General features: G+C 37.6%; 1 protein-coding gene and 1 long non-coding RNA gene across 6 annotated transcripts in view; one reads left to right on the top strand and one right to left on the bottom strand.

Annotated features, from left to right (window-relative positions):
- The window catches only part of LOC134736673 (uncharacterized), a 66,643-nt gene extending 63,266 nt beyond the window's left edge, over positions 1-3,377 (bottom strand). Inside the window, exon 1 of the long non-coding RNA XR_010120861.1 lies at positions 2,985-3,377. This is a non-coding gene — a long non-coding RNA (uncharacterized lncRNA). The remainder of the gene's footprint in view (positions 1-2,984) is intronic.
- On the top strand, positions 691-25,352 carry STRAP (serine/threonine kinase receptor associated protein). Of its 5 annotated transcripts, none has more exons than XM_055280531.2 (10): positions 691-5,000; positions 5,710-5,845; positions 12,216-12,297; positions 12,885-12,957; positions 15,955-16,051; positions 17,260-17,397; positions 19,739-19,875; positions 21,790-21,939; positions 22,830-22,892; positions 24,798-25,352. In XM_055280531.2, the coding sequence occupies exons 1-10, from the start codon at positions 4,889-4,891 to the stop codon at positions 24,857-24,859; spliced, it is 1,050 nt and encodes a 349-aa protein (XP_055136506.1). In that variant the 5' UTR covers positions 691-4,888; the 3' UTR covers positions 24,860-25,352. The 5 variants fall into 5 exon arrangements, with proteins under 5 accessions (XP_055136506.1, XP_055136505.1, XP_063495708.1 ...); XM_055280530.2 differs by having other exon boundaries at positions 22,827-22,892; XM_063639636.1 differs by having other exon boundaries at positions 4,535-5,000; positions 22,827-22,916.
- Positions 25,353-25,669: the final 317 nt, after the last annotated feature.

The raw sequence follows: 25,669 nt of genomic DNA, 5'->3' as shown, positions 1-25,669 counted from the left end.
GGAGATTCCTTAAAGAACTAAAAGTAGAACTACCATTGGATCCAGCAATCCCACTACTGGGTATCTACCCAGAGGTAAAGAAGTCATTTATCGAAAATGATACTTGCACATGCATGTTCATAGCAGCACAATTGCAAAATAGTGAAACCAACCGAAATGCCCATTGATCGACGAGTGGATAAACTGTGGTATACATATACGATGGAATACTATACAGCCATAAAAAGAAATAAATTAACAGCATTTGCAGTGATCTGGATGAGATCGTGAGACTATTATTCTAAGTGAAGTAACTCAGGAATGGAAAACGAAACATCGTATGTTCTCACTGATAAGTGGGAGCTAAGCTATGAGGACAAAAAGGCATAAGAATGATACAATGGACTTGGGGGACTTGGAGGGAGGAGTGGGAGGGGGGCGAGGGATTAAAAGACTACAAATATGGTGCAGTGTATACTGCTTGGGTGATATGTGCACCAAAGTCCCACAAATCACCACTAAATAACTTACTCATGTAACCAAATACTACCTGTACTCCAATAACTTATGGAAAAATAAAAATAATAATTTTAAAAAGGTCATTGCCCCTCCCCCCCAAAAACTGAACTTTTATTTGCAATTGTATTGAATCTGTAAATCATTTTGGAGATGTATTTGTTTTCTAGGTCTGCCACAACAGATGTTGGTAGCTTAAACAATGGAAATTTATTTTCTCACAGTTCTAGAGGCTAGAAGTCCAAGATTAAGGTCTGTAAGTTTCCTTTCTTCTCTGAGGCCTCTCCCCATGACTTGCAGATGGCCATCTTCTCACTCTGTCCTCATCTGGTCATTCCTTTGTGTTGTCTGTGTCCTCTTCTCAATAAAGACAACTGTTGCATTGGATTAGGGCCCACCCATATGACCTAATTTTACCTTACTTATCCAAACACAGTCACATTCTGAGATAGTGAGGATTAGGACTTTAACATAGGAATTTGGAGGGGATCCCAATTCAGTCCGTAACAGGGGAGCACTTATATTTTCCCAAAATTGAACCTGCCAACCCACAAACACAAGATATCCATTTTCCATTTATTTTAATATTATTTAATGCCTTTAATAGAGAATGATACATTTTGCTGAGAGGCATTAAATAATATTGAACATCATGTTGGGTATTCCTTTATTTAATGAGATCCCCTTTTCTCCCTTTCATACTATGGTTTAAGTCCTAGAAGGTTGACATTTATGGACCCCATTAAAGGGCTCCCTTGTCTTCTGGGCTCTGGCTGGGTTTGACCAGTGGGAAGCATGGGAGATCTAAAAGTAGATATTCATTTCTCCACTTCTTCCCCATGGCTGGGCTGATGATAATTGGGAGCAGTTGTGTTCCTCTACTGATTTATTCCAGCTCTCGCCCAGAGCCTTCTGCTGCAGCCGTACCTTTTTCGAATAAATCAGGTTCAGATAACTGCTCCCTTTCAGTTTCTCGTTCAGATCTATGGTTAGTGCCCCATTTTCTCCTTGTTGGTTACTTTTGATCCTGGCCACACTTCTGTAACTGATCCCTTCATTACATTGCCCTCAACTTCTACATTTCAGTGTGCCAGTTTTTTTTCTGCTGGGGAGTACACTTTGTTTTTTTATTCCTATGTACTTTATAATTCTTGATGCTATTTAATATGGCATATTTTAAAATTACATTTTTTGTTGTTGCTAATGTATAGAAATGTGATTTCATTACACTTAAAACAACAACAACAACAACAAAACCCAGTAACCTAGCCATCGCACCTAGCCTGGGTAACATAGTGAGACCTCATCTCTTAAAAAAAAAGAAAAAAACAACTTCAGTAACCTTTCTAAATTCTCTCATTAATTCCAATAATTTGTATTTTTTTTTTATTTTATTTTGAGACATGGTCTTACCTCATCGTCTAGGCTGAAGTGCAGTGGCAGAAATAGGGCTTATTGCAGCCATGAACTTCTGGGCTCAAGCGATCCTCCTACCTCAGTTTCCCATGTAGCTGGGATCACAGGAGTGTAACACCACGCCTGGCTAATTTTTTAATTTTTTTTAGAGCCTGGGTCTCACTTTGTTGCCCAGGCTGGTCTTGAACTCCTGGGCTGGAGTGATCCTCCCATCTCAGCCTCCCAAAGTACTGCGAACTGGAATTACAGGCATGAGCCACCACACTTTGCCTCTTTTCTTTGTATATAACCTCTAAAACAATTTCTAATCACAGATTTACAACTTTCTTTGGAAGATTCATGCATTTTTAAGTTACCTGAACATCTAGTACGATGCTGTATTGAAGAGGCAGTAGCAATCATCTGTCTTGCACCTAATCTCATACAGAATGCTTTCTGTATTTCACCATTAGGTGTGGGGTTTCAGATATTCTATCAGGTTAAAAAAGTCCCTTCTATTTCTAGTGTCTAAGAATTCTTGTAAGTGAAAGAATGCTGAATTCTATCAAAAACTTTTTACACATCTTTTGATATGATTTTCTTTAATCTTTTAATATTGTTAATTATATCAATTACATTAACCTGTCTTCTAATATTAAATTGACCTTGAAGCCTACACAATTGGTCATAATACACAATACTCTTAGAACTCAGAATCCAAATGAGCAGGAAATAATACATTCTTTAGAGCAAAGTAGGCACCATAACTTACCAGTTATATTCTTATCTACACACAATGAGCAATAAATGAACATGTATCAGTATCTGACCAGTTGTGTCGTTTTGAGTGGGTCTTTTGTTTACCTCCATCAGTAATGCAACCATCTATTTAATCAGTAGACAGTCATGCTGGCATTCACTAAATGCCATTCACTTTTCTGGCACTACAGTATAAATGACGAAGCCATAACCATTGCCATTAAGGAGCTCATAAATGTGTGAGTGGTGTGTATGTGTGAGACAAAAGGGAGAGGCTGGCACAAAGGAGGAGTCGAACAAGATAAAATGAAAAACATATATAGTAAGTGCTTTACCGTAAGTGAATGAACTAAGGAAAAAGAATGGAGACGTATTTCAAGTTCTCACGTTGTTTGACTCGAATCTTGTAGACGGTGTTTGCTGCAAAAAGATGAAGAATACATTCACAGACATTTATGTTGATTACATATTTACTGCTATGTGCCAAGACGTTTTGACCTTGGGGATAAAATAGTAAAGAAAACACAAAAATCTCTGTTGTATTGGGTTTACATTCTATCAATAAAGATACAACTTGCCTAGAGAAAAGGCCTCTCCTGGTTAGGAAACAGTATGAACAATTAACAGCTCTGGTGGTTTCACAGAGCCACAGTGGGCTGCCTGCTGCACACAATATCAGAGTTCGTTTATATTTAAATATCCTTTTAATATTTCTATTTTTGTCCATGTATTATAATGCACATGTAGGTAATTTGCAAATTATCACTCATATATATACATCATATCAAAAGGTGTAAAAGTTTTTGATAGAATTCAGCATTCATTTGCTTATAAAATGAGTGCAGGCTCACTTTATTGATGAGAGTATTTCACCAAAAAAATTGGGGATCTACGACTCTAGAGTTCTCCAAAGTCCACCAAGGAAAAAGTAACTTGAATTTAATCGCATTTAAAACTATATAGTATCCAATTCTAAAACATTAGCAACATAGGAAAACTTACACAGCAGAAAAGATGACTGGAGAAATTTTTTTATTTTTTTTTTGAGACGGAGTCTCGCTCTGTGGCCCAGGCTGGAGAGCAGTGGCGCTATCTCGGCTCACTGCAACCTCCGCCTCCCGGGTTCACGCCATTCTCCTGCCTCAGCCTCCCGAGTAGCTGGGACTACAGGTGCCCGCCACCACGCCCGGCTAATTTTTTTGTATTTTTAGTAGAGATGGGGTTTTTAGTAGAGACAGGGTTTCACCATGTTAGCCAGGATGACCTCGTGATCCGCCCTCCTCGGCCTCCCAAAGTGCTGGGATTACAGGCGTGAGCCACCGCGCCTGGCGTTTTTTTTTTTTTTTAAAGACATGGTTTCGCTCTGTCGCCCAGGCTGGAGTGCAGTGGCGCTCCAGCGGCCGCTTATTGCGGCCTCGACCTCTCGGGCTCCAGTTATCCTCCCACCTCAGCCTTCCAAGTAGGTGGGACCACAGACACCACCACGCCAAGCCCGTATATGGTTTCCAAATAAGACAAATTGCAAAAAACGTTGCCAGACAGCGTTCGCTGGTTTGGGCCGTCTCTGGGAATGGCTCGTGTCCGTCTAGATATTCAGAGGCCGAGTACAGTCCTCAGTAGGGCTGCTCGGCGGGTACACAGCTGACGCTGGTCCTTGGGCTTATGGGAGTGGGAACGACTTTCAACTCGGCCGCAGACCAGGAAGGCGTTCTGACCTGCTAGATTTCCGGGAGAAGGACCCCATCCCGGTGCCTAGAGCGTCTCCCTTAGCCGGCGTGGGCCAGCGCCAGTTACCTCACGACCACTGAACTGGCGCCTGCGCCTTTCTGTACTTCTCGCTCTTTCTTCAAGTCACTTCTACCCGGCGAGCCCGCCCTGCCGCCAATCGTCATTTCCGGCGGGTGCTCTGCGTCATTTACGTCGTCACTTCCTGCCGATACCGGTGTGGACGGTGTGAATCGTGGCTGGCCCGGTTCTCCGCTTCTCCCCATCCCCTACTTTCCTCCCTCCCTCCCTTTCCCTCCCTCGTCGACTGTTGCTTGCTGGTCGTAGACTCCCTGACCCCTCCCTCACCCCTTCCTAATCTCGGTGCCACCGGATTGCCCTTCTTTTCCTGTTGCCCAGCCCAGCCCTAGTGTCAGGGCGGGGGCCTGGAGGAGCCCGAGGCGCTGCAGCAGAAGAGAGAAAAGACAACGACGACCCTCAGCTCGCCAGTCCGGTCGCTAGGTTCGCCGCCGCCATGACAATGAGACAGACGCCGCTCACCTGCTCTGGCCACACGCGGCCCGTGGTTGATTTGGCCTTCAGTGGCATCACGCCTTATGGGTATTTCTTAATCAGCGCTTGCAAAGGTGAGCAAGGCCGCAATCCTGGTCCCCGACGGCTGGGGCTGGGCTGAAAGGGATCGGGACCCGCACGCTCCAGTGCCGAAGCGGTGGTGTGGTGAGCGGGGAGGGGGCGGTATTAACATCTGAGATGAGGGCCAACACTGGTCCGGTGGAGAAAGGAGTGTGTTAGGGAATCCGCAGCTGGAGCCGAGAGGACGCTTTTGTAGAAACTATTACCCCCAACTAGGACCTCTCTCCTTATTTTATTTTTATTGCTATTTTTGGAGGAGCTGGTCAGCACTTGCCTAGACTTTCGGGACAACACTGTAAATAGCTTTCAAGGATTTGGGGAAAGGAGAAATTAGGCCAGGCCGTGCAATAGTTCGCTCTTGTCTCACTGGATATTCCTTTGTGGTATTAGCCTCATTTTTCAAATGGGAAACTGAAATTTAGGCTAAGATGTTTGTCCAAAATAAGACTAAAATCTAGATTGTTTTGACGCTGATCAGTATTCCCAGAGAATTACAGATGCTTTTCAGAGAGAATGATCTGTTCAGCTCTTCAGTTAATGTATTACTGCACATTCCTTAGTGCCTTCAATGGGTGGTGGTAGTTAAATAGCTGAAACAATTTTTCCACTTTGTCATTGAACATCATTGTATATTTACATTTGAATCTTAGACTTTAAGTAATCTGAACTTACAAATTACATGTTTTAAAAAATATTTTCTAGATGGTAAACCTATGCTACGCCAGGGAGATACAGGAGACTGGATTGGAACATTTTTGGGTCATAAAGGTGCTGTTTGGGGTGCAACACTGAATAAGGATGCCACCAAAGCAGCTACAGCAGCTGCAGATTTCACAGCGTAAGTGTAGCCAAGATGGCTAACTTTGGTGTTCTCTGTAGCTTGTGTCCTGAAATAATCAAAAACTTCAGTGTCAGATATTCATAAACTTCTGACTCACTGGCTGCCATATAGAACGCATGATGTTTGATCCCACCAAAATTCCATCGTGGTCCATCGTGGTCCTGTGTGCTTCTTTGTCTTCATTGGTTCTCAAAATTTTCAGAGGCCTAAATGACTTATTCCTTATATTTTTATTGAGACTCAGGAATCTGCATTAACAAACGCACCAGATAATGAATGTTGATCTCCTTTACAAATGCTGCTCTGTGTGTACTCCTTAGTGATATCCTACATTGAGGGCCCTAGGTTTTTATTTCAATCCCAGTTTTTGTTAACTGGCATTAGGCATCACTAAAACTCACTGTGTCAAAAACAAACAAAAAAACAAAACAACAACAAAAAAACAAAACTCAGCTGCTCTTCATTTCCTAAGTTTTTAAAGGTTGAAATCTAAAGCATTCTTGATTTTCCCTTACATCTAGATTATCATCATCTTTTTTGATTCTGCCAGCGGGATGTCTCCTGACTACAGTGTTCCTCCATGTAGTAACTGTGGCTGCCTTAGTTCAGGATCATTTTTAACTTTCAGTAGTTTCTTTTCCTCCTGTTCATTTTCCATATTGTTGCCAGTTGTCTTCCTAAAAACATACTTGATCATGTCACTTCTCTACTAATGATCTTCCTGTCTTCCCTTTGCCATTTTAGTAGTTCATGACCTTTGATGTACATTAGAATATCTGGAGAGCTTTTCAAATATTCAAATGGTATGAGTCCCAGAAATTCGGATTTTTAAAACTTTTTTTTTTTACTTTTTTACTATATATATATATTTTATACTTTTTAACCACATTTAAAAATATTTTTTAATACTTTTTACTATACAGACAGTATCTAGCTATGTTGCCCAGGCTGTCTTAAACTCTTGGCCTCCATGCCTCAGCCTCTCAAAGAGCTGTGGTTACAGGGGTGAACTCCTGTGCCTGGTACAGAAATTCTGGTTTGATTGGTCTGGGGATGGAGTACTGGTCATACTGATTATTGGTGTTTTTTAATTTTTCTTTCTTCCTTTTCTTTCCTGATGTGCAGTCATAGAATTGCTGACCTAAAAGACACATTTCAATTGTTGGCCCTTTACAGTTTGCTTCATCCTAGTTCATCAGCATCATCCTCTGCCATTGCACACCATAAACCTACAATCTAATTATACTAATCTTATTGTTACCAGAATATACCTTACCTGTTCTGACTTTTGGCTGTTAATTATGTTATTAAACTGACTTGCAGTGGCCCTCGTTGCCTTTTTGGGAATGTATCATATTTTATAAATCTTGTTATTTCCAGTTCCTACTTGGTATTTGTAACTTAACGAATTTGACACTTCATTGTTTAAACTGATGAAGGCAATATCAAGAACTATTATGCATACACAGATTTATTAGACTTAAGAGGCTAGGGAGTACAAGTGGTGTTGATTTTTTTTTTTTTTTTTTTAGAGACAGAGTCTTGCTGTGTCGCCAAGGCTGGAGTGCAGTGGTACAGTCTCGGCTCACTGCAACCTCCACCTCCCAGGTTCAAGTGATTTCTCCCACCTCAGCTTCCTGAGAGGCTGGGACTACAGGTGCACGCCACCACGCCTGGCTAATTTTTGTATTTTTAGTAGAGACGGGGTTTCGCCATGTTGGCCAGGCCGGTCTCGAACTCCTGACCTCAAGTGATCTGCCCACCTTGGCCTCCCAAAGTGCTGGGATTACAGGTGTGAGCCACCGTGGCTGGACTTTGATTTTTTTTTTTAACAACCTCACATTAAGGAGCAATTGTAAATCTGCTGCCTCCTTCATTTTAAGTAAATTAAACATACCAATTTTAGAATGAAAAAATGAAGGCTGATTGATTGTGGTGGCGGATACATGACTATATGCTCTTGTTTATTGAAACAGTGTTGTTTTTATGCTTTCTTAACATTTCAAGTCTCAATGTTTGTGTTTACAAGTGGTATTAAGAGCATGAAGGCTGGAGCCAGATGACCTTTATTTGAATTGGTGGCCTCATGCACTTTATTTAACCATTTTTTTTCTGTCATGGTACCTACTTCATAGGTTGGTTTTGAATATTAAATAAGTTAATATGTTTCAAATACTTACAATGTTGTCTGAAGTCTATTACACCTATGAAAGTGTTACATATGTAAAGTAACGATGATAGCTACCATGTAAACTATTACCACCCGCACTTGATCAAAATCACATACTGTTTTGAAACTAATATGGCTAAAGCCTTGAAACTATTTGGCCTCATATAAGGAAGGTTGAATAGATTTAAATGTCAAGAAGGAAGATTTTTGTGATTTTTTTTCCCCCTTATTTAAGGCTTTAGGTGCTGTGTTATCGTGGAAAATAATAACAAGCATTGGCACTAGGTGGGCTTGCATTCGTGTGCTAACTATGCTGTGTATTTCCAGTTTGATCATCATAGGATTGTTTTTTGTTTGAAACAGGGTCTTAGGTGCCTAGGCTAGAGTGCAGTGGCGTGATCATAGCTCACTGCAGCCTTCGTCTCCCAGTCTCAAGCAGTTCTCCTACTTCAGTCTCCTGAATAGTGACCACAGGCGTGTACTACCATGGTCTTAGGTGCCTAGGCTAGAGTGCAGTGGCGTGATCATAGCTCACTGCAGCCTCTGTCTCCCAGTCTCAAGCAGTTCTCCTACTTCAGTCTTCTGAATAGTGACCACAGGCATGTACTACCATGCTTGGCTAATCTTTGTGTTTTTTGTAGAGACGGGCTTCACCATGTTGTCCAGGTTGGTCTTGAACTCTTGGGCTCAAGCAGTCTGCCCACCATGGCAGGATGTTTCTTAAACGTTGGCTTTCATATCTGTAAAATGGGACTAAGACCCATGAGATTATTGGAGGAACAGAGAGATCTTTCTCCACCATATATCCCTGAAGTCCAGTATGATCTCTGTCACATAGTAGGTGCTCAATAAATGCTAGTTGCGATTTATCCCTCATTTCCCCTATGTCTTGTCTATGGGATGTAGGAGCGTGTTTTCGTGTGTGTGTGTGTGTGTGTGTGTGTGTGTATTCTCTCCAAGAAGTTACTCCCCACAGCCTACCTGATTAGTCATAGTTGGTATAAAGCATTTTTAGAAACATCTTCTTTTTTCTCTCCATTCTTACTTTTTTTGGAAAACTCATTTATGGTGTGGTCATCTAGAAGTGGAATATGGTCCTGTTTCTTGTGGAGAAATTTAGCAGAATAGGTCTATGGACTAGTGTAGAATGTTATCTTGGAGTAATTCGGGCAATTGAGTCCAGTGTTGAGTACAGTGTCCCTAAAACACCATCCTCTTTGTATCTGTTTGGGAAGAATGCCAAAGTAAAGACAATTCTGTGCTGTGCTCCCGAGAGTGCTTAAGTACATCTGGGATTGGGTCCAGGAATTTATAGGTAATCAAAATGTATCACTCTTTCTTTCTTGTAAAACCAGTAGAAATATCTAATTTTAGTTTTAATAAGGTTCTTGATAAATCAAAAATGGTATTATCTCCTAGATGACTTGGTCAACATGTTAAGGTATTTAGGCAATTTTAGAAAAATCTTAAACTGGCCTGTTTTGTTGAAGGTTTAAATAAGGAAGTTAAGCAGCTCCTATTATGAGACTTACGGTAAGTTCATTCTGAGGATATGAAAAGTATCAGGCAGCATTATTATTTGCAAGAAACTGGGGTATAAGAGGTAACAGTAGTTTAAGGAGATGACAAGTACTTCGTGGGATGTGAAGAAAATAAATGTTAGAGGGTTAGCCACTGAAAGAGTATTGTTAATAGCGCTTTACTGTCTTGATTTGAGCCCTGTGGCCAACTAATACATGTCAATTTCTTGCCTGGAGATTGAATAATACATTAGGAAACATTTAGATTAGATCCATTTTAGGGCTCTTACTATGAATAATGGAAATCTGCCAGAGTTAGTACATGCCCTGTCAGAAAATGTCATGCCTCTATTTTAGTACTGTTTCTAAATAGGAGGAAAAACTACAGACACATTACCTCTCTGGTTAATATTACTACTTTGGTCACTCCAACTTTCTTCTCACCTTTGAATAGACACAGTCTAAGCAGAATCTTAAGATTTTAGAGCTGGCATGTTGGCATTAGCCTGTAGCTACTTAGGAGGCTGAGGTGGAAGGATCTTGAGGCCAGGAGTTCAACTATAGCTTGGGCAATATACCAAGACCCTGTCTCAAAAAAAAAAAAAAAGGTTTTAAGTTTATGGGAGATTATTTAATAAACTTGAAATTAGCATATCAAAGGACATCACCTGGATTTCTTTGGAGACCTGTGAATAATTAGAATAGTAATTTTAGATACATTTGTTGTTTTCTTCACTTTTGATGCTTTCTGTCATTCTAATACTTGTGAACTCTTATCACAACCATGAAATGCATTTCACTGTGATTAAGGATACATGTAAACAAAAAACAAAGCAAATTTAAGCACAGTAATAAGTGGAGTTCTGTGGGAGAACAGAAAGGAATGGTTAATTATTGGAATTGAGGAAATAGGTATAAAGAAAAGATAGCATTTGAAATGAGCCCTAAGGGTGAGTAGAACTTTAATAGCTAAGAATGTAAAATACAGACTTAAGAGAATAATATGAACAAGAACATAGGAGCCTGGAAGAAAATACATAAGTTATTTGAGGAATGGTTTATAATCTAATGTGGCTAGATTCAGAGAAACAATACAAAATGAGGTTGGGAAAGTAGATTGGGGCCAGAGAGTTGCATTGGAATGAGAGAGAGAGGAGCAAGTTTCCTGGGCAAAGAGAAATGAATACTAGGGAGTTTAGTAGCAAGGCTACTTATAGTTGACATTATTTCTTTCAGAACGTATTTATTCAGCCACTCATATGACCCACATTATTAAATATTGCAAGCTTTGGTAGTGTATCATGAGCATTCTTGTTAGATGGTCTTTCATATTTATTAACCACATTGCACATGCTATTAATGTTCATCTAGAATAGCCTTCCCTTCTTTTTCCCGATATATTTCTCTTTGCTTCTTCCGACGGCTAGCTCTGTTACTTACATTTTCTGGACAATATGTAAGTGCTTTTATCTGAGTTTTTATAGCCATATATATGTCTTTTAATTATATTTCTTAAATGTGTTATTTAATGCATGTTTTTCTCCTCAGCTAAAGCTCTACTATGGCAGGAACCTACTGTCGGGTATTTTTTGTCTCCCATTTGTGCCTTAGCACTAAGTATAGAATGATATATATTTAATATATTTTATTATGTATTGGGGTAAGCAAAAGAAAAGATACATGTTGCTTTTCTCTGATTTTTTTCCCTCTACCATTTTATTGCCCACTGTGTTCCCCAAAATAAATATCAGTTGCATTAAAATGGAAATCTCTATGGAACATAGCTTTTTCACTCTTAGCAATTCTTTTCCCTGTCTGCAAAGTTTTCTTGTTTATTTTTCACTGATCTGTTCTGATCTAAAATCAACTTTTCCCCCCCTTCCTTAAGCTTTTTTATTTGGGGGAACCCTTTTAGAGTAATTTTGTAAAGTATTGCTCAACTATTGGCCGCCCGGAATATACATACATATAAATGTATGTATACCTACAACCAACTTGTATTTTGGGGTGGGGTGGGACAGAAAAAACAATGTAAAGATTAAAATACTCAGTGTTAGCATTATATAATCAAAGGCTGATAGTTTGGGGGAAGTTAACTGTACTAGAGTTTGAAATTTTAAGTCAGCTTTGAAGAAGAGATGAAGTGGACATTGTCTCTCCACTATCTTAATTTGAAATTTTACTTAGCCTGTACCAAGGCTTTTCATTCCCCTGTAACATTTTTAAGGATTTCTGTTTTTTGTGTGTGTTTATTTTTATTTTTTATTGTGCATCTGAGTGGAGCATAGAGAAAAAATTGGCATGGTGAAACTAAAAATTGGTTAAAATGTATGACAGACTTGCTAAAGGGATATTATGGCTATCAGCTAAAATAAAAGTAAGTAGGATGGGTTGGTTCATGAATCTTACTTAAATTGTTCATATCTTTTTCATTGTCAAAGAAAATTAGATTGGTTATAAAGTTTTTACAGAGAAATTTCTTTACCCTTAAGCTTATTTAAATATTTTATCAAATGAAGTCTGTGAGGGATATTAGAGATAAAGGAGATTTATAATACATTTATGTAACATTTCACATATGTAACTTATTTGGTACTCATCAATATTATAATTGTATTTATCCTTTTAGTATATTGGGTAATATTTATCCTACTAATTTTTCCTTTTTTACTTTTAGCAAAGTGTGGGATGCTGTCTCGGGAGATGAATTGATGACCCTGGCTCATAAACACATTGTCAAGACTGTGGATTTCACGCAGGTATCAGAAAATGGAATTTATTTTGGCGAGTTAAGTTGCTGTTATATAGTGTGATAATGCTTTTATATTTGATTGGTGTGTATATTTGATCGATACATTTTGTGTGGAATATTTGTTATTTTTTGGTTCATATTTGATTTGATTGTATATTAAGCTCTATGAATTTGTTTCGTGGTTAATCCTGTCAAGCTTTTAAGATACTGTGGAACAAGTACCAGTCCTTCAACAAGCAAAAAACATCTGAAAAGCTCAAGTAGCCTTCCCCAACTACTAATAGAAGGGAGAAGATAAATTTGAGATAATTAGGAAAAGGCCTCTCACAAGGGAGAGGAGTAGGATCAGGGGAGAATAGGAGAGTTCATGTACATGTAGTGTAGCGTAACGCTTTTGAACTGGAAAGCTTACAAGTCTTGGCAGTTATGAGAGGGCAGCTGTTCCACAGTATCTTCTCAGAAGTAATTGGTTATGTCTTGGCATCTCTTTGTGATGTCTGTGAGCTAGATTTTGATTTTATTTGGTGTCGAAGTTTGAAAGAGAAATAACTATTAAAATGGTTAATCTATTCACATTTTACTTTGTGTTTTCAGGATAGTAATTATTTGTTAACCGGGGGACAGGATAAACTGTTACGCATATATGACTTGAACAAACCTGAAGCAGGTAAGCATAATTTAAACATCGGCTTGTAGTTTTATTTTCTTTTAATTTAAATAACTGATTAAAGGGTTTCATGCTCAGTACTCAAATTTGGAAAATATAGATAGTCGTGGCCAGGCACGGTGGCTTACGCACTTTGGGAGGCTGAGGCGGGTGGATCACTTGAGGTCAGGAGTTTGAGACCAGCCTGGCCAACATGGCAAAACCCCGTCTCTATTAAAAATAGAAAAATTAGCCAGGCATGGTGGCAGGCGCTTGCAATCCCAGCTACTTGGGAGGCTGAGGCAGGAGAATCGCTTGAACCCGGGAGGCGGAGGTTGCAGTGAGCCGAGATCGCACCACTACACTCTAGCCTGAGCAATAAGAGTGAAACTCCGTTTCAAAAAAAAAAAAAGTCACAAAGAAGAAAATTAAAACATAATTCATCAGTTTTTGGTTTATAAACTTTCAGTCTTTTTTTCTGCAGTTTTGAAAAAATAAGTTTATTTGCTGCGTTACTATTGTATTTCTTCCAAACTGAAAATTTATTATGGCAAATTTTTATCATTATATTAAATTTTAAAACAGTGCGGAACAGTGTTACTATTTTTTGGTAAGAAAGATTGGTTATTTATAGAAGTTGGTGATGGTGAGAATTCTCAGTTGTGTGCACATATTGCTTAGATTTTTGAACCATGTAAATAAGCTATTCGAAAGAATTTAAAAAAATCTGCAATTACAGTTTTTTCATGTCACTAAATAGCCTATGAACTGTTTGTAATGACTTTCTGGTTTTCCATCCTGTGGATATATCATAAGTGAATTAACTAGTTTCCTGTTTTGGCCTGTTTGGGCTACAGATTTTAAATATGAAAAGCAGTATTATGCTAAACATCCTTATAGTTGCAAATATTTTCACAATGATTTCCTTAAGATAACTAAGCAAAAGTAGAATTGGTGGGACAAAGAGGAGTAGAATTGTTGGAAGGTGGCCGGGCGCAGTGGCTCACACCTATAATCCCAGTGCTTTGGGAGGCCAAGGCCAGTGGATCACCTGAGGTCAGGAGTTCAATACCAGCCTGGCCAACATAGTGAAACCCCATCTCTACTAAAACTACAAAAAAATTAGATGGGCATGGTGGCAGGCGCCTGTAATTCCCAGGTACTCAAGAGGGTGAGGCAGGAGAATCGCTTGAACCCAGGAGGTAGAGGTTGCAGTGAGCCGAGATTGTGTCATTGCATTCTAGCCTGGGGGACAAGAGCAAAACTCCTTCTCAAAAAGAAAAAAAAAAATGAATTGTTGGAAGTATCAAAGTATCAAAGTGTCTTCCAACAAAATATAGGTATATATGTATGTATCTATACCCATCATGTTCTAGTGAACACTGATAACTAACTTTCTGTCAATTTAAGAAAATAATTCTGTTGTATTCATGTGAATATTCATGAGATTAAAATGCTGTTGAATACCATTTTAATGTATTTCCTTTTTTATGAAATAATTGCCTGTCTACCCTTTGTCCATTTATCTGTTGTGTTATTCATGGTTTTCTTACTGGTTTTTAAAGGTTCTTTATTGAATTCTAATTTATCATTTGCTTTTAAATTTTGTTAAGGCCGTTTTTATGGTATATACGTTCTTAACATTTTGGTGGCGAAATCCTTTAGGCATTCTCTCGTTTTACAGAACTTATAGGTGTCTTCCCCACTCTACATATTTATTTTATAATATTTTAATCATTTCCCTCACCATATATATACTTAGCTACCAAAACATGACAAACATAATTTTGTTTTATTATATATTTGGTATCTTTCAGATGTTATTATGTGGGCATTTATGTAGTCATAAATCTATAAAATTTAAAAGAGTAATAAGAGAGTCAGAACCACATTGGAAATTAAGCAGTTATTCTCTTGAGATAACTTCCATTTCTGAGAGCTTTTTAAAATATTTTACATTTTAGTGTTACAGTAATTTGTTATGAAAACATTTTTAAGGTGAGGAAACAAAGTGCATTTACAGATTTTTTTATTCTCCATTGCATGTAGGAGTTTTTTTCTCCTTTCTTTTTTGATAAATTTATGCCAAAACACAGCAAAGGACTCTGACCTCACTTAATCTATGAACCCATTCAACAAAGCAAGGTAGTTCAGGGATTGGGTCGACATTTTTTGTGCTCTTTACCTTTCCCAAAGCTGTTTTATGAAAGTTGCTCTTTCGCTGTGCTGGCAGCAGAAAATAAAATGAGGTTTTACTGTGTATCAGGTATCTGTTAAGCCCTGTTCGCATTTGTAACCATTGTTATCTCATTTTACAGATAAGGAAATAAAGTTAAAAAGTTAAGTAACATGCCCAAAGGTGAAAATAGTGTTGAATGGCATTGCGTCCAGTGTCTGCTTTTGCCCCTAGGGACAGCAGTGAGGGTTTTTTGAAGTTCTTTGAAAGCATAATCTCCTACAGATTTAAGCTCCCTTCCTTTTTTTTTTAATGTTTTCCTCATAGTGTAGAAACATTCTTGGGAATTGCTGTCCCACTTTCTATTTCCCTTTTTTCCTTCCAACCCTTATTTCTCATTATTTACTATCAATAGCTGCTTGGATAAAGGTCCCAGAGTCAGCCATAGTACTAGAATCAGATTCAACTGTCTTGTTCCTGAGTCCATGTTCTTATTAAATTATGCCACATTAATTATTCTTTTTTATTTCATGGCAATACAATAATGCTTTTGAATATTATCAGTTGTGCAGAAATTTAGCCTAGAGGGAGTGGTGCATTCACTCAGCTACATATAGCAAGCATGGTAGTTCCTTGGGTCCCTGTCATGCAGATAAATTTATGTTCTAGTATAGAAAAACTAACTGTATTCTATATAAACATCAAGTTTGAATTGGGCTGGGCTTTGAAAAGTTGCAGTCTAATTTAAAATGTGTGTTTTTTAAAATATATAATTGTTCCGATATTGTTCAGTTTAAAAAATCACGTATTAACAAATGTACTCTAAATTGTTTTATCTCAAGAACCTAAGGAAATTAGTGGTCATACTTCTGGTATAAAAAAAGCTCTATGGTGCAGTGAGGATAAACAGATTCTTTCTGCTGATGACAAAACTGTTAGGTAAGTAATTTTTCTTTAATAATTTACAATTTAAGGCGGGGCATGGTGGCTCACGCCTGTAATCCCAGCACTCTGAGAGGTGAGCCGGGTGGATCATTCGAGGTCAGGAGTACTAGACCAGCCTGGCCATCATGGCGAAACACTGTCTCTATGAAAATTACAAAACTTAGCCAAGCACGGTGGAGCGCACCTATAATCCCAGCTACTCAGGAGGCTGAGGCAGGAGAATCGCTTGAACCTGGGAGGCAGAGGTTGCGGTGAGTCAAGATCGTGCCATTGCACTGTAGCCTGGGCAACAGAGCTAGACTGCCTCAAAAGAAAAACAAACTTAAAATTTGCAAAATATTTTACCTTAGAGCTTATATTTTAAATACATTTAATATTATGTGTGAAAAATGGTCTGAACATTAAAATTTAAGTTGCACCCAGGTCACATTTATCTGGAGCTATTTACTATTACAGGTCGAGTATCCCTAACCTGAAAATCTGAAATTTGAAACGCTCTGAAATCTGAGACTTTGAGTGCCAACTTGATGCTTAAAGGAAATGCTCATTGGAGCATTTTGAATTTCCTATTTTCAGGTTAGGGATTCTCAGTCGGTAAGTGTCTAATGCAAATATTCCAAAATCTGAAAAAATTTGAAATCCAACTTTTTTCTGGTCCCAAGTATTTTCAGTAAGGGATGCTCACTTTGTGTATACTGACAGCAAAATTCAGAAGAAAATTAAATTGCTGATACCTTATAAGCAGGTGTTCTTAACCTGGGTCTGTGGTCAGTCTGGTTAAAGGGAGGGACCATGAAGCCCCTGAAATTCTATGCAAAATCTTGTGTGCTGACACCTGATGTATATTTCTTTGGAAAGATGTGTAGCTATTACTATATTCACAAAAACAGTGTAAGAACCACTATTTATAGCAATGCTGAAATTGACTAGATTAGAACTTGTCTTAATAATGTAGTTTTGCCAAATTGGGAAGTGTATGTAGGTATTAAAGTTGATTTTACTTACAAGCTCTCACGCATAATTTGACATTGTATATAGAAACCCAGAATTTCTTTTTATCATCTGTAATTTGTGACTTGGAATGAATGTTGTTTTTCTATAATTGTGATTGTTCTTTCGTTGGCTAATCTGCAGATGTAATTAGAATTTACAAGCTTTTTTCTTACATGAGTAAACATCATATTTTTATCTTTATTTTGCAGACTTTGGGATCATGCTACTATGACAGAAGTGAAATCTCTAAATTTCAATATGTCTGTTAGTAGTATGGAATATATTCCTGAGGGAGAGATTTTGGTTATAACTTATGGACGATCTATTGCTTTTCATAGTGCAGTAAGGTATGTCCAAGAAATACTTTTTTAGGTAACAAAAGACAATTTGGCTACTTACAAATGGAAAGGTATTTACTTTTTTTGAAAGTAAAGAGGCCAGGCGTGGTGGCTCATGCCTATAATGGCAGCACTTTGGGAAGCTGAGGTGGGAGAATGGCTTGAGACCAGCCTGGGCAACAGTGAGACCCCCATCTCCACAAAAAATAAAATTAGCTGGGTGTGGTGGCACACGCCTGTAGTCCAGCTGCTTGGGAGGCTGAGGTGAGAGAATTGCTGGAGCCTGGGAGGTTGAGGCTGCATCTTGCTGTGATCTTGACAGTGCACTCCAGTCTGGATGACAAAGCAAAAAAAAAAAAAAAAGCAAAAACTACTGAATTGGTGCTTGGTGCTGTAATTAATGTTTTTTACTATATAAAACCAGTGTGGGCTGGGTGTGGTGGCTCACATCTGTAATCCCAGCACCTTGGGAGGCTGAGGTGGGCGGACCACTTGAGGTTAGGGGTTCGAGACCAGCCTGGCCAACATGGTGAAACCCTGTCTCTAAAATTACAAAGAGAAGAAAAATTAGGCGGGTGTGGTGGTGAGTGCCTGTAATCCCAGCTACTTGGGAGGCAGAGGCAGGAGAATTGCTTAAGCCCAGGAGGTGGAGGTTGTTTTGAGCTGTGGTCGCACCACTGCATTCCAGCCTGAATAACGGAGTGAGACTGTGTCTCAAAAAAAAAACAAAAAACAAAAAAACAGTGTGATCTTGATTCTACTATTTATTTTCACCTTAAAATTTTAGAGAAGGAATAATCTTATTTCTATTCCTGAGTATGTGCATACTTAATGAATTTTTTAAATAGATTTGAATTTTGCGACTTTAAATGTAAATACTCTTGGAGAAAGACTGGAATATATAACATAATTGAAAAAAATGTACCACAATATTATAACCATAGGTGCAAGAGTGATAATGGTAGTTATGTTTTCTGCTAGTCCATTTTTCTACGTTATATATGTGGGTGTACACGATTTGTGTTTTTTTCTTTAATTACTAGGACCATAATGAATACTATTTTGATTTATTTAAAAATATTATTAGCCATTTAAAACTTCTTTGAAAACATTTTTACTTGATACATTATATTTGCATCATAGATTGTACTAAATTATGGGTTAGTTTCCCTGTTTTAGCACCACGGTGAATGTTCTAGTACATCTCTGAGTGTTTCTTTACAGTAGATAGGATCCTGTAAGTAGAATTATCAGTTCAAAGGCTAGAAATGAGTTTAAAGTTCTTAGTTATACATGTCACTTAATTGATTTCCATAAGGATTATACCACATTACACTTTGATATTTGACCAGTGTCTTAACCTTGTGTCTAAAGGGCTAAGTGGGAGAAAGAAAAGGCGGTAAAATTGGAGGAGAGCAATTAAGCAATGTCAAGGAGTTTATACACATACAATGAACTGATAATAGTAGAATACTATGGCCTGGAGCCATCGATTGGTATATTAATGCTCTTCACTCACTCCTGCAGTTAGGCAAATCTCATGTTGGTGGCAGAAATTTTCTGGCCCATTGAATATTCTAGCATTTGAGCCAGCAAGTTGCTATGCATAAGTCACGACTAACTTTAATTATGCTTTAAAGTATATGATGATGGGAAGTATTTAGGAGCTGGGATACTATAATGTTTTGTATTGGAGGCCTTTCATGATTTTTAGGGTTCAAGTGAAAAAGCTAATGTCCACACTGTAATTTAATGTAATTAAATTTCAGATGAAGCTGTTATTATGCATTGATTTTTATTATATAACTATAGCCCTAAAGTTTGTTAGTCTTTTACTGCCTTATAGTAAAAACTGTTTTTAGCAGTTTATATTTTATGACATTGAAAGTTTATCTTGCTGAGGAGCTTAAACCCTCAGCAATTAATAATTATATATAAATAATTCTTTATATTAATTACCTACTGTGAAAACTTTTCCTATTTACAAAGATAGTATGTGGTTGTAGAAAAACAAAACAATACAGGTGAAATTTATTTAAGAGCAAAAATCCCAATTATTATTCATACTGTTTTAATTAGCCAACACACTCATTTCCGGGAAGACATCCACTGCATAAACTGGATATCCCTTCATCCAAATGTCTTTGTATTGCTGAGATGGCATAGTATCCATTTGATTTTTTTTTTTTTTTTTTTTTTTTTTCTAACAGCTTTTTTTACATCAGTGTTTGCATTTGAGTAAATGAGTATTTAATTGTTCCTTGGGTTTCAGAATTTAAGAACAGTTCAAATGTAACTCGTTATTTTTACAATATTCAAGATTTGTAAATACTACTTAAATTTTTTTCAGTTTGGACCCAATTAAATCCTTTGAAGCTCCTGCAACCATCAATTCTGCATCTCTTCATCCTGAGAAAGAATTTCTTGTTGCAGGTGGTGAAGATTTTAAACTTTATAAGTATGATTATAATAGTGGAGAAGAATTAGGTGAGTTGTCCCCTTACAGTGATGTGGTTACCTTTTATCATATGTTAAGTCCCGGTAATTAACACCTCATTTATATATATATATATATATATGTTATATTTGTTATATAGATGTTATATATATGTTACATACATATGTTGAAAGCAAATTTTTCAGCTAACTTAAGCTTGGTGCTTACAAGTGAAAAAGTAAAGGAGTTTTAACCATTTGGGTCAGATACTTTTATAGATCTGTAAACAAAGTATGCAGAAATTTATCCTTTTAACTGAAGTTCATTATGCTGATGTTATGTATTATGGTACAGTGAGTTTTAGGCTTTATTGGCTGGGAGGGAGGGGGGAATCTTATGTCAAAGTAATATGCTAAACACAAGCAAGGAGATCCGTTCTTTCTGAAGTATGTTGTGGGTGTGTAACCCCATCTACTTGGCCCATCTTCCTTTTTGCCAACTTAGGAATTCCTAAGACTCCGTAAAGAACACTGTGTGGGGGAAAAACCAGTATAGCATATACCTTTAGGAATCTGAATTGGAGAGTTATTTTTATCAGCTTTTTATTTACACTGTTTTGGAGTTTGAGTTTTTTGCTTTCATTTTCATGATAACAGTCCTTAATAAGGGGAACGGAAAGGCATGCGGATTAATTTGAAGTTAATATATATTTATCTGATGGACCAGGTATTTCACATAGTTACATGTGGTTCTCAGTATCTACTTTTAGCCTTCCCAAATAGTTTTTGCTTTTAGGTCAAAAATACATTTAGTTTTTATAAATATATATTTTTATCTATAAGCTGTCTCTTCTTGTTCTTGTCTGTTTCTAGCTGCCGTGCTTTACCAAAGAACGAAGCTTGCTAGATTACACCCAAAGAACAAAAGACAATTTTACGTTTTGTTTCTTGGGGAACATTGATGCATCTGGGTTGCATAAATGGAACCTTGGTGATGGACCATGTAGAATCTATTTTAATTGCTTATGGTTCAGCTTTTATTACTTGACTACAAGTGACTTATAAATAAGATATTCTTTTCTGTTACTTTTATTGAATGCCAGTTTTCAAAGTTTTAGAATGTTTTTGGTTTCATATTTTATTCTTTTTCAAGACTGAGAGAACTGAATTATTTGCACAAGATCTGAAGTCACAGTGAATACCAGACCTGCCCAGCCTTTCTCTTTCCAAAACCTTGTGTTCTTTGTACTCTTACAACTTTTCTATTCTCTGGTTGGACACAGATGGGAGACAGAATAGGATCATTGGTCTAGTAAAGGGCCTTGAGAACTAGTAAGGTGATGAGGCATCAGAAAGTAAATGAGAAAGGTTCATACATAAGGGTACTACTTGAATATAACAGTGCCCCTAATCTATACATTTTCTCGTTAGGTTCCGTAGATTAAAATATTTATGGATCATTGTTGATCCTATATCTCACCTTTCTGTGTGACAGAATAATTAGTGGACTGTAGGAAATTAAGAGGCAAAGTGTGTAAAAGAGCTCCACCTGGTGGCTCTCTATAGTCATAATAAAAATTGGTTCCCTGAGAAATAGGCAGTGAGTTTTAGGATATGGAAATTGGAGGTTGAACTGATAAGACTTTAAATCTACTTTCTATAGAATTAATGGGGTTTTCATTTACCTCTTTTTCTCCATCCTTAATGAGACATGAAGCCTCATTTGCTTTTTTTAGAGGGACAATCTGAAACTAGAGTGCGTGCTAGATTTGGAAAGGAATAATCTTACAGAGAAAGGGTCAATGATACACCACTTTTGTGATGAGAAATTAATTAAGTACAGTTTTTAATGTTTGCCTTAAGAATTTTTCATCTCCCCAGTAACACAGACTTTTTTTTTTTTTTTTAGCTTATCAATATTTAACCTAAGAGTTAAAATTATCTAATAGCCCTCTTCTTTTTCAGAATCCTACAAAGGACACTTCGGTCCTATTCACTGTGTGAGATTTAGTCCTGATGGAGAACTCTATGCCAGTGGTTCAGAAGATGGAACATTGAGACTATGGCAAACTGTGGTAGGAAAAACATATGGCCTTTGGAAATGTGTGCTTCCTGGTAAGAATTTTTATTCAGAATAATAAAATTTTTAAAATGCATGATTTAGTGTCATTTTTTCATCATTAATTTTATTTCAGGGTTCCTGTTTTCTATAAATTTTAAATTATGTATTATGGTTTAAGCAGCGAGAAGCCCAGGATTATAAATTGGCCAGAGAAAGGGTCATGTTCCTTTGTTTAAATTTTTTTTTGTATGGCTGGGCGCGGTGGCTCACGCCTGTAATCCCAGCACTTTGGGAGGCTGAGGCGGGCAGATCACGAGGTCAGGAATTTGAGACCAGCCTGGCCAACATGGTGAAACCCCATCTCTACTAAAAATACAAAAATTAGCCAGGTGTGGTGGCACATGCCTGTAATCCCAGCTACTCAGGAGGCTGAGGCATGAGAATTGCATGAACCCAGGAGGCATGCATTGAGCTGAGATCACACCACTGCACTGCAGCCTGGGCAACAGAGTGACTCAGTCTCAAAAAAAAGAAAATTTTTTGTACAATCTAGTTTGTTCCTAAATTTTTATACTAGCACATTTTGTGGCTGGAATAGATCTAATTCAAAATTTGCTGGAAGGCAATATAAAGAATTTACAAGTAAATGTATCTAATCTCTGAATAGTATTACTCACTGATCCACAACAATAAAGGTAGACAGGTTCTTAATAAAAAATACCTAGTTACTAATCCCTAAGTAGTTGCAGTATGAACCTAAAAGTAATTTTGAAGAAAGACATACTATTTTAGAATCACAATTACTTAAAAAGGAGTTGTTTTTATTATATTTTGTAGCCATTTCTTGGGATAGTCTTATGTTACTCTTCTTGCTTATTGAACACTAGAAATTACTTTAATAGTGTAAGTCATATAATCATCATTGCTTTCCTTTTTCCAGAAGAAGATAGTGGTGAGCTGGCAAAGCCAAAGATTGGTTTTCCAGAGACAACAGAAGAGGAGCTAGGTAACTGCTATGGAATTGACTTTTGTAAGAGTCCTGAGGGATTTAAAATTGAACTGTAACAGTTTTACTCATTGGCAGAAGAAATTTAAATATGAACATATTTAAATAATGGAAACTTTTAAATATTTATGCATGTATATACACATATTTATAAGCTACATATTTAAATACCTACTGCATAGTAGTAATAGGCACAGAGATGTAGTATGGACACAACCGATGTGGTTACTCTTTCAGAGCTTAGAGTCTAACTTAGGAGACATGCCAAAACAAACAAATTATTGTAAGGGGGATTAAAAAAAGCTTCCTAGAGAAGTGACATTTAAACTGGGATCTACGGATGAGCAGAAGTGATTTAGGTGAGGTCATGAGAGGGGGTGTTGGTAGGGACAGGATGGAAAAGTTCATAGCAGGAAAACTATGTTAACTAAAAGTTCAGAACCAAAAAGGAGCATAGCATATGAGGAACTAAAAGAACTTCTCCATGCCTCCAGGTTAAAGAGCAAAGGCAAAGTGAAGCTGGAGAAGCTAGATCATTTGAAGGCCACATTTGCTGTATTAGGACTTGGAGAGTTTTATACTAAGAGCAATGAGAAACCTTTGAATTTTAAGAAGAGGACTTTAAAAGATTGCCTTGGTAGTTCGAGACCAGCCTGGCCAACATGGTGAAACCCTGTGTCTACTAAAAATACAAAAATTAGCGGGTAATGGTGGCAGATACCTGTAATCCCAGCTATTTAGGAGGCTGAAGCAGGAGAATAGCTTGAACCCAGGAGGTAGAGGTTGCAGTGAGCCGAGATTGCACCACTGCACTCCAGTCTGGGTGACAGAGACAGACTATGTCTCAGAAAAAAAAAAAAAAAAAAAAAAGGTTGCCTTGGCTGTGGCACGTACAAAGAATTGGACTGGGAACAAGAGTGAACATAAACCAGTTAGGGGGCATTGTAGTCTAGACGAGTGATCATGTAGGTTTTGTTTTGTTTCGTTTTGAGATGGAGTCTTGCTCTGTCGCCCAGGCTGTAGTGCAGTGGCATGATGGCATGATCTCGGCTCACTGCAACCTCCGCCTCTGGTTTCAAGCGATTCTCCTGCCTAAGCCTCCTGGGTAGTTGGGATTACAGGTGTACCACCACGCCTGGCTAATTTTTGTATTTTTAGTAGAGATGGGGTTTCACCATGTTGGTCAGGCTGGTCTTGAACTCCTGACCTCATGATATGCCCACCTTGGCCTCCTAAAGTGCTGGGATTACAGGCATGAGCCACTGCACCCAGCCTATCATATTTTTAATAAGGGTATTGCAGTGAGAACAGAAAAAGGTAGATGGAGTTGACAGTCTTTTGTTAGACTTGTTAGAATTGTGAGATTGATGAGTGGGGATATCATGAGGAAGAAATACGCAGATTGCTGCCATGAGAAAGTGGGTATGATGATTTTGGGGGAGATTGGGAAGGTGTTTACCATTTACCCAACAGAGTTTTCCTTAAATTTTTTATTGTTAAGCACCTTCTTGCTAAAACTTAATGTTGATGGTTAATGTTTTGCTTTAAATAGCACTAAATATTAGGATTTGAATCACTGAAAGAGAGGGCTAGATCCTTCGAAGACATGACTTTAATTCAGGGTTTATTGGATAGCTGGAGTCTGAAAATTTAGGCCAGAAAGGGACCCTTGGAGGTTGAGTTATGGTGTAAGAGAGTCTAGTGGATAAAACACATGAACTCTTTCTTCTTTGCCTTTTCAATGACATGAGTCTAGTTGTTAGTGGCATGTGCAGTTGCTCTCTTCTTCCCCTTACCACAGTATGCTTTACAAACACTTTCTTATTCCTTCATTACACAGAAATGTAGATTTGCTTCTTTCTTTTATTAAGTTGACTAATGTGACTTTTTTTTTTTAACTTATAGAAGAAATTGCTTCAGAGAATTCAGATTGCATCTATCCTTCAGCTCCTGATGTTAAGGCCTGAGTGTCAATCATATGTCACAGTTAGTATACAACTGACTAAAACAAGCAAGCAGAGAAAAGCATCAGCCTTCCAGAGTTACTCTGCTTAAGGCAGAAACAGCAGTAAATAATGAGGAAAATGAATTAGCTCCAGTGCTGGAACAACTAACTTGGTGTTACCTGTAAGTGAAAACTCAAGTGTCAGATGAAGGGAGGTGGAGTTATCCTCTTATAGTACAGTGGCCTGTTGACTTTTTAATGAATATATACAAGCCAACATCCAATTTCTATTATTACAATTAGGGTTCTTGTAGCTGTTTATGTTATTATGGAGAAGAAAACTATATTGGCTTATTTTTCTGATCTTAAAGCAGAATGCCTTTTTTTTTTTGCTTCAGTTGTAAAGAAGAGGGAATACACGATAAAGTAACTGGTTTGATTTCTCTTTCATTGTACGCTGCTTCTGAACATCTAATTGTTTTTAGTTGTCTAAATAAAATGCCTCTAAAACAAAACAATGTTTGGTTTTTTCGGGGAAAAACTACTAATTTGAGTTTTATAAGTGGAAATAGCCAGAAAGTTTTTCTGTATCATAACCATAGCAAAAGATAAGCCAATTAATCTGTAGTAAACATTATTTTATAATATTGAGATTCAGTTACTTGTAATGAATTTTTGAAATTCTTATGTCCTTTACGAGTGTTTCATTTACCTCCTGTATTCCCAGATTGGATAGAAGTGCTTGACATGCCTTTTTAAATGATTATTTAAATAATACATGCTAGTTATAAGAAAAAAAAATCAACTGAAATTTAGCAGTAAGCTGAAAGAT

This window comes from Symphalangus syndactylus, chromosome 5, assembly GCF_028878055.3.
Source record: "Symphalangus syndactylus isolate Jambi chromosome 5, NHGRI_mSymSyn1-v2.1_pri, whole genome shotgun sequence".
NCBI lineage: Eukaryota > Metazoa > Chordata > Mammalia > Primates > Hylobatidae > Symphalangus > Symphalangus syndactylus.
This window is presented reverse-complemented; position numbering and strand designations above follow the sequence as displayed.